The sequence below is a fragment of the Pseudophryne corroboree genome, chromosome 9, assembly GCF_028390025.1.
Source record: "Pseudophryne corroboree isolate aPseCor3 chromosome 9, aPseCor3.hap2, whole genome shotgun sequence".
Classification (NCBI taxonomy): domain Eukaryota; kingdom Metazoa; phylum Chordata; class Amphibia; order Anura; family Myobatrachidae; genus Pseudophryne; species Pseudophryne corroboree.
The window spans coordinates 9,033,727-9,043,270 of NC_086452.1; the positions used below are offsets into that span (position 1 = coordinate 9,033,727).

The 9,544-nt window shown below is 43.4% G+C and overlaps 1 protein-coding gene across 1 annotated transcript; it reads left to right on the forward strand.

Annotated features, from left to right (window-relative positions):
* Window positions 1–3,039: 3,039 nt before the first annotated feature.
* On the forward strand, window positions 3,040–4,443 carry LOC134957370 (paraneoplastic antigen Ma2-like). The gene has a single exon (XM_063939216.1). The coding sequence runs from the start codon at window positions 3,040–3,042 to the stop codon at window positions 4,441–4,443; it is 1,404 nt and encodes a 467-aa protein (XP_063795286.1).
* The last annotated feature ends 5,101 nt before the right edge of the window (window positions 4,444–9,544 follow it).

The following is a 9,544-nucleotide window of genomic DNA, read 5'->3' on the forward strand; positions in this document are numbered from 1 at the left end:
TAGTGTGCGCTGGGGGTTTGGGCACGTTGGAGAGAGAGAGGAGGCCGGCCCCTCTGTAGTTTGCGCTGAGGGTGTGGCCACGTAGGAGAGAGAGAGGAGGCCGGCCCCTCTGTAGTGTGCGCTGAGGGTGTGGGCACGTAGAAGAGAGAGAGGCGGCCGGCCCCTCTGTAGTGTGCACTGAGGGTTTGGGCACGTAGGAGAGAGAGAGGCGGCCGGCCCCTCTGTAGTGTGCGCTGGGGGTGTGGGCATGTAGGAGAGAGAGAGGAGGCCGGCCCCTCTGTAGTGTGCGCTTAGGGTGTGGGCACGTAGGAGAGAGAGAGGCGGCCGGCCCCTCTGTAGTGTGCGCTGAGGGTGTGGGCACGTAGGAGAGAGAGAGGCGGCTGGCCCCTCTGTAGTGTGCACTGAGGGTTTGGGCACGTAGGAGAGAGAGAGGCGGCCGGACCCTCTGTAGTGTGCGCTGAGGGTGTGGTCACGTAGTAGAGAGAGAGGCGGCCGGCCCCTCTGTAGTGTGCGCTGAGGGTGTGGGCACGTAGGAGAGAGAGAGGCGGCCGGCCCCTCTGTAGTGTGCGCTGAGGGTGCGGTCATGTAGGAGACAGAGAGGCGGCCGGCCCCTCTGTAGTGTGCGCTGGGGGTTTGGGCACGTTGGAGAGAGAGAGGAGGCCGGCCCCTCTGTAGTTTGCGCTGAGGGTGTGGGCACGTATGTAGGGATGTTTCAAATTTTGTGTACTGTTAGTTATAATAAAAACATATATATGTATATATATAGGAGTAGTAGTGTCTGTAAATATATTTAATCAGTTGTGAGGTAAATATAAGGGAGATTGGCGATTCATTGTGATTTGTTTAATTGTATCACACAAAGATAAACCTGTTATATGTATAACAATGATAAGAAGTGAGAACACTGAGTTAATACCACTAATAGAATGGTATTATTAGAAATATGAGGGACTAAAATGGTGACTACAGTGTTCTGTCAGAAATCAGTGAGGCACGAGGACTGGAGCAAGATAGCTCGCGCTGTCGGCGGGAGATTTCTACCCCCTGGAGACTGAGCCTGCTCTCGTGGCCCCTGGGGCTCCCGTATAAAAGGGGGAGCTGAAGCGCTATTCAGGACTAGTGTGTGCGCCTCTGAGGGAGATGCTTATGCCTCTCTCTGCCCGCCGCGACGAGCTGTGATGTGAACATTGGCGGCGCAGAAGAGCTGGTGTAGCCTCCCTAACGAGAGATAGCCCACTGAAGACTGATCGCCAGGAAGAAGGTACCCGGCATCTTCATCAGCGGCCGGCGGAGTCGTGAAGACGGAGCGCCGGAGAAGTGGCCAGCGGTGCTGTGAAGACGAAGCGCCGAAGAAGTGATCAGCTGTGCTGACAGACGGAGCGCGGGTGAAGCGGTGGTTGGCGGTGAACTGATGTGCTGAGCGGACCGACAGTCGGGGGAGCAGTTACCGGCATATCCTGAGGTAATCTACTCATGGCAGGGAGCATCAGTGTAGACGCTGCCGTCCCCACATACAGCGCCAGAGAGACCTCTATCTTAACGAGCCTGGGAAGCAGTTACCTGTGAGGAAGGAGACACAGCACGGATCACGAGCAGCGACATCCAGCTGTTCTATCCGGAGGGCTGAACGCGATCCCCACCAACCATTACCGCTCAACTAATGAACTGACCTGCTGCCCACCAATGAAAATACTGAGTGGGTGGAGCTATCCGTAAACCAGAGGGTGAGTGACAGGAGTCACTCACTGAAGACATCTGAGGTCTGTAAAACGTTTATATACACACCTTCTCACCAGGAACACTTAGCCAGGGTTTCAGCACTATAAGCATTGACTATAAGCTTTACTAACCACCCTAGTGACTATCCATTTCTTGCCACCATTAGCAGTCTGCAGGAGTAGTATATAAAGGTGACAAGTGGCTGGAACAATTTATCTACGGAAGTCATATAGAACTCTGAATTTATAAGTAGGATATATATATATATATATACCATAGCATCTTTTATCCACTATTTATATTACAAACTACTACAGATCTTACCACAGGACTATGCAGAAGGAATATCTATGAGGACAAGGCTAAGTTTTACTGACTGTATACGAGATTTAGCCCTGAAAAGGTAGTACCAGCACAGCTCAGGACCTTTACAGTACCCAGATAAAATCTGTCGGTCTAGACAGCAAAGATACAATTTATCTAATTGGTAAACTCACTCAATCCTGGCAAAGGGTTGATGTTACAAGGTAGCAGTGCAGAGATCCTGATATAAAGTGTAGCCAATATTTCACAGCTTCCAATTTAAATACTGTTACCATCTGCTAGAAATATCTATTATAGCTAGAATAAACAGTTCTAGTGAAGAACCAACAGCAATAACAAGATTTCAAAGATATAGCTATAAACAGCCAGTTCTACAGGAAACAATCTGCTTATATATGCATATATAAAACCAAACAATACAAATATTTTTCTTAGATTTCTGTAGTCTGGATACCTACATGTAAGAAGAGACAATATAACTACTTTATATATATATATATATGGACACTATTCAGGTGTTGAACTATGTGTATTTTGAGTATCATTATCCTAATGTAGTGGTTATTATAAATGTATAGTAGTGCATATGAGTTGATATCATCCATTGGGTGTATTTTTATCTATAAAAGCATTTTGAGTGTTATGGATTAAATGTACTGAGAATTTATAAATATCTGTCAGTAAAGTATATGCGTAACTGTTGGAATAGTGATTACTTACCTGTGTCTGTTCCTCGGTGAAGAATTGAAGAGCCATGATTCTTTAAGGTAAACCTGTAAGGAAGGAAAATATATTGTTTAAGAGTGTATATTACCGCTAGATACACATATGTGAGTAACAGGGTGTTCCCGAGTATACCCTAAACTTATTTCATTTCACAAATAGGAAAAAAATTACTTGGGTGGAGGCACAGTTTTATTTAACACCGATATTCTTGATAAAATAAAGGGTTACATTTGGAGGCACTAAAGCTGAGATCTGAACAGATAGATAGAAATGGAGGTTATAAAGGGAGAAGATATATATAGTTGGTGTAGAAGCAAAGGTGTAGATGCACAGAAAAGTGTAAGCATTTTGGGAAATTTTATGGAGATAATAGATGAAGATATTGTAAGTGAAGTAAAGAAAATGTATGGAATAAAACAACCATATATTGTAGATAAATGGAAAGGAGTTAATGATGAAATCTGTGCCATTCTAATTAGTAATGACAATCAATTAGATGCTTCTGTAATACCCGCTAATATTTTAATTGAAAAGGCCCCTGGTAAGAAATGGAAAGTAATGTGGCCAGTAGATAAGTATGTAGATGAGGGGCAGAAGACCATAAAACAAGATGATAGTAAAATTGAGAGTACAAGTGCAGGATGTTATCAACATAAAAGTAGTACCTCCGAAGAAGAATCATTAGATAAGAATACAATAGATCCCCAAGTTGAAAATGTAATGGATAAAGTGGTTAGTCATTTTGAACGATGGCATTATGAAGGGGGGTATCGGAGACTGAGAATCTTTTCGGGAGTAACTCCAGTTCCCACAGGAGAAGAGAACTATGATGTATGGCGGGAGGCGGCAGTACAACATTCGGAGGAGTGGAGATGCCCAGAACATATAAAAAAACAACGGATTGTGGAAAGTTTGAGGGGACCCGCTATGGGAATAATTCATGCTACAAGGAGAAGTAATTCACAAGCTACTTTGAGAGATTATTTCGAGGCCTTAGACTATTCCTTTGGAACACTAGAGGATGTAGGGGACATCTTATCGAGACTGAATCAGACTTATCAAGAGCCTAACGAAACTCTTACCAATTATATTTATCGGTTAGACAAAATTCTTTACAAGCTGCTGGATAAAGGAGGGATTGGTCCTCAAGAAATTGATGGAAGGCGGTTGAAACACATATTGAGAGGGGCTTTGACTACCAACCCCGTGGCTCAACGTCTGAGATGTATATTACCCAGGGATCCTGCTCCTACTTTAGGTGAATTGATAAAGGAAGTAAAACTAGAAGAGGTGCAGATTGAAAACAGAGAGAAGACTTTAAAGCGAGTTAAAGTAATTGTTCCTACACCTGAAGTTTCTTCAGTTAATGAGCAGTTGTTAAAGCTAATAGAGGAACAAAATAAGAAATTAGATCAGTTGATTTCTTTACAGAATGTACCATCTGTTACTTCAAGAGTGTCATCATCTGGACGGGGTAGAGGGTTCAGTAGGAGATCTGGAGATAATTCCAATATCACTTGCTACAAATGTGGACAATTGGGACATAGATCTTTTGAATGTAGTCAAGGAAGAAGTTTCCCTTCCCTAGTATCTACCATTGATAGAAGTCAGTGTGAACAGCCGGGAAACGTAGAGGGGATGTCGATGAACCCCGCACCGGCTCCCAACCAATAATTGTCTGCAAAATGGGGAGTACCCAGTGGCCCTCTGTTATACCTGAAGGAATGATGGGACAGGCCCCTCTGTTGCCTGTTTTATTAAATGGTCACTTCTGTACCGCTTTACTTGATAGTGGATCTCAAGTATCTATAATTTTTGAAAGTTGGTACCATCAATATATGTCTGATGTCCCCTTAATGCCCTTTGATGGATTAACTATTTGGGGTTTAAGTGAACAGAAGTATCCCTACCTGGGATATGTAGTTACTCAGATAGAATTTCCTCAACAACCATCTGGATATCAAGACCCATTACCCTTTCTGGCCTTGGTTTGCCCTGACTCTCCTGGAGATAAGGGAGTAGTGTCAGTAATTGTAGGCACTAATTCAAATTTATTTAAGATGTTATCTGAGTGGTGTTTGGAACAACAAAAGATATCCAACCCTACATCCATAGGTATCCCTGGATTGGATACAGTTAGGGTAAACAGAGTGGGTGTAAGTTCCCCAACTACCTTACTTCCTGTTATTCATAGTGACCCTGAGAATGAATTTATTACTAAAATTTCAGAGTGCTTTCAAAACAGTGACATAACTGGGGATGAGAAGAACCAGCTAATTTCTCAATTAATAAAAAAAGGGCCAGTTTTTTCCTTGAGGGAATGGGATTTGGGCACGGCCATTGGGATAGAACATCGTATTCATCTGACCAATGAGACTCCTTTTAGAGAAAGATCTAGGCGATTGGCACCAGCCGATTTTGACGATGTCAGACAGCATTTAAAGGGTTTATTAGAGAATCAAGTTATTGCTGACTCCGATAGTCCCTATGCATCTCCCATTGTAGTGGCCAGAAAGAAGAATGGGGATATCAGACTATGTGTGGATTATCGTACATTAAACAATAGGACAATTCCCGACCAGTACACTGTCCCCAAAGTGGAGGAAGCATTGGATTGTTTGCAGGGTAGCAGGTGGTTTTCTGTACTTGATATGAGGAGTGGCTACTATCAGATACCAATGCATCCTGATGACCGGCCTAAGACGGCTTTTATTTGTCCCATTGGGTTTTTTGAATTTTTAAAGATGCCCCAAGGGATTAAAGGAGCCCCAGCCACTTTTCAGCGAACAATGGAACAAACAGTAGGGGATATGTGTTATCGAGAAGTTTTAGTCTATTTAGATGACCTTATTGTGTTTGGAAGAACTTTGGACGAACATAACCACCGACTGTTAAAAGTATTAGACCGGCTACAGAAAAGAGGGTTAAAATTGTCAATTGACAAATGTAAATTGTGTCAAACCACAGTGAAATACCTGGGCCATGTGGTTAGCCGGGAGGGGGTCTCTACTGATCCGGATAAGGTGGTTGCGGTACAAAATTGGCCACGCCCAAATACTTTAAAGGATCTTCGATCATTCCTGGGATTCTGTGGGTACTATAGGAGATTTGTTCCTCAGTACTCCAGAATTGCCCGTCCTTTAACCGATTTAACTAAAGGATATCCTTCATACAAACATGATCGAACCAAGCTAAAGGATAAAAATCTGAAAGGCTATCACAAACCCCATGAAGCATTTGGTGACCGCTGGACAACATCATGTGAAGAGGCTTTTGAAAAATTAAAATTCCATCTAACTCATTCTCCTGTTCTGTCATATGCTAATCCGGAGCTCCCTTACGAATTGCATATTGATGCCTCATTTGAGGGGTTGGGGGGAGTATTATACCAACAACACTCTACTGGTTTAAAGCCCATTGCATATGTTAGCCGAGGTCTATCGGCCAGTGAAAAGAACTATGCTGTTCATAAGTTGGAATTTTTATCTTTAAAATGGGCTGTCGTGGATAAGTTTCACGATTATTTGTATGGCGTTCAATTCATGGTAATTACGGACAATAATCCTTTGACCTACATTAATACTACCGCCAAATTAGATGCCACGGGACATAGGTGGTTAGCAGCCCTGTCAAATTATCATTTTACTTTAAAATATAAGCCAGGAGTACAAAATGTAGATGCTGATGCTCTTTCCCGACTACCCCATCCCCTGTTTGTTAGTCCTAATGACGATTGGGTGGAAATACCTGCTCCTGCGCTCCGAGGGTTATGTCATCAAATACATCTGTTAACTAGTAATTCAGAAGGAGCTGTACACTCGCTGGGAGCCACTGAAGCCTCTATTCCTTCTATGTATTGTTGGATTAACCCATCTAATTTAGGAGAATTACCCATCATTTCCAAAGATCAACTACGAAAGGATCAAGACCAAGACCCTGATATTGCCATTGTTATCAAACATATGAAAGATTCTAGAGGAGTCCTGAAGTGTAATCTCTCCCTCAAAAGCCAAGCTTTACTGCGACAGAGAAAGAGATTGGTGTTCAGACAAGGCATCCTCTTTAGAAAAACCACGAACAGCGAGGGACAATCTAAACATCAATTGGTTCTTCCCACCATCCATATTCCTATGGTTCTCAAGTCACTGCATAATAACTATGGACATTTGGGGGTGGATAAAACTCTACATCTAATCCAAGAGAGAGTATACTGGCCTTACATGAGCAAAGAGATTGAATCTTATTGTAAACACTGTAAAAACTGTATTCTGAGAAAGAAGTTACCCACTCCTTCCGCCAAAATGGTCAATTTGAGTAGCTCTGGGCCCATGGAATTAGTTTGTATGGACTTTCTGTCTTTAGAAGGGCCAAATGGGAGGGAAAGTAATATTCTCGTAATCACTGATCATTTTACCCGCTACGCTCAGGCCTATGTTACACGAGACCAAAAAGCTTTAACCGTAGCTAAGACCCTTTGGGATCATTTCTTTGTGCATTATGGGCTACCAGCTCGCATCCATACAGATCAGGGACGAGACTTCGAAAGCAAGTTAATTAAAGAACTGTGTATTTGTTGTGGGATACGAAAATCTAGAACATCGCCATATCATCCTCAAGGGGATCCACAGCCGGAGCGATTCAACCGAACTCTGCTTGATATGTTAGGAACTCTGGATCCCAAACATAAGCTACAATGGAAACGTTTTATTAATAAATTGGTTCATGCTTACAACTGCACCAGAAATGAATCCACCGGGTACAGTCCCTATTCACTTATGTTTGGAAGAAAAGCTCGATTGCCTATTGATGTTTCTTTGGGTTTATCTGTTTCCTCCAATCATCCATCCACCTATAATACTTATGTAAATAACCTGAGGAAAGAACTGAAGACCGCTCATGACATTGCTAAGAGAGTATCTGAACGACAAGGTGAAAAGAATAAGCAGATACATGATGCTAAGGTAAAAGAGCAAGTATTACTCCCTGGTGATAGAGTTCTTTTAAGAAGACTTGGAACTCCAAAGAGACAAAAACTCTCCAATCGATGGAAAGAAATACCATACCGAATAATTAAACAATTGCCTAATATTCCTGTTTATCAACTTGTACCGGAAAATAAAGAAGGTCCTGTATTAACGTACCATCGTCAACATTTGCTGCCCATTAGTCAAGATATTTATTTTGAGATGGAACCTGCTAATATGGATGATCAAGTGGTAGAACAGTTGAGCCCTTCAACATCATCAACATCTCAACCTTCTCCCCAACTTGAATGGTCGGATCCGGGAAGCATAGACCAGGGATTCTTCTATAAAGAAGTTCCATATAGTCAAGATGAAGAATTAGGGGAACACTTATCACCACCTTCTCCGAAGTATGATTCTATAATCAACACAATGGATAATTCTCCACCTCCTTTCATTGAACATTGGAATATAAATGAACCTAATGATCCTCCCTGGGATGATACTGCCCTGACTCCAAGTACTGAATATGACCTTATGAATGATCCAAGTAATAGGGGAAATGAAGACCACACCAGACCACACCGGGAACGTAAGCCACCTATGATTCTCACGTATGATCAGTTGGGACATTCCTGCTATGAGCCCAGAGTAGTGCATCCTAGTCTCATATATACTTGGCCATACTTTGGGTATATGGAGAATCAAACCTTAACTGGGTGGTAACACTGTATAGTTAACAGGTTTATTAAATGGTGCTCCGAAGAGAAAAGAAACATTTTTTCTTTCTGCTAAGTGATTCGGATCACCAGGGGGAGAAATGTAGGGATGTTTCAAATTTTGTGTACTGTTAGTTATAATAAAAACATATATATGTATATATATAGGAGTAGTAGTGTCTGTAAATATATTTAATCAGTTGTGAGGTAAATATAAGGGAGATTGGCGATTCATTGTGATTTGTTTAATTGTATCACACAAAGATAAACCTGTTATATGTATAACAATGATAAGAAGTGAGAACACTGAGTTAATACCACTAATAGAATGGTATTATTAGAAATATGAGGGACTAAAATGGTGACTACAGTGTTCTGTCAGAAATCAGTGAGGCACGAGGACTGGAGCAAGATAGCTCGCGCTGTCGGCGGGAGATTTCTACCCCCTGGAGACTGAGCCTGCTCTCGTGGCCCCTGGGGCTCCCGTATAAAAGGGGGAGCTGAAGCGCTATTCAGGACTAGTGTGTGCGCCTCTGAGGGAGATGCTTATGCCTCTCTCTGCCCGCCGCGACGAGCTGTGATGTGAACATTGGCGGCGCAGAAGAGCTGGTGTAGCCTCCCTAACGAGAGATAGCCCACTGAAGACTGATCGCCAGGAAGAAGGTACCCGGCATCTTCATCAGCGGCCGGCGGAGTCGTGAAGACGGAGCGCCGGAGAAGTGGCCAGCGGTGCTGTGAAGACGAAGCGCCGAAGAAGTGATCAGCTGTGCTGACAGACGGAGCGCGGGTGAAGCGGTGGTTGGCGGTGAACTGATGTGCTGAGCGGACCGACAGTCGGGGGAGCAGTTACCGGCATATCCTGAGGTAATCTACTCATGGCAGGGAGCATCAGTGTAGACGCTGCCGTCCCCACATACAGCGCCAGAGAGACCTCTATCTTAACGAGCCTGGGAAGCAGTTACCTGTGAGGAAGGAGACACAGCACGGATCACGAGCAGCGACATCCAGCTGTTCTATCCGGAGGGCTGAACGCGATCCCCACCAACCATTACCGCTCAACTAATGAACTGACCTGCTGCCCACCAATGAAAA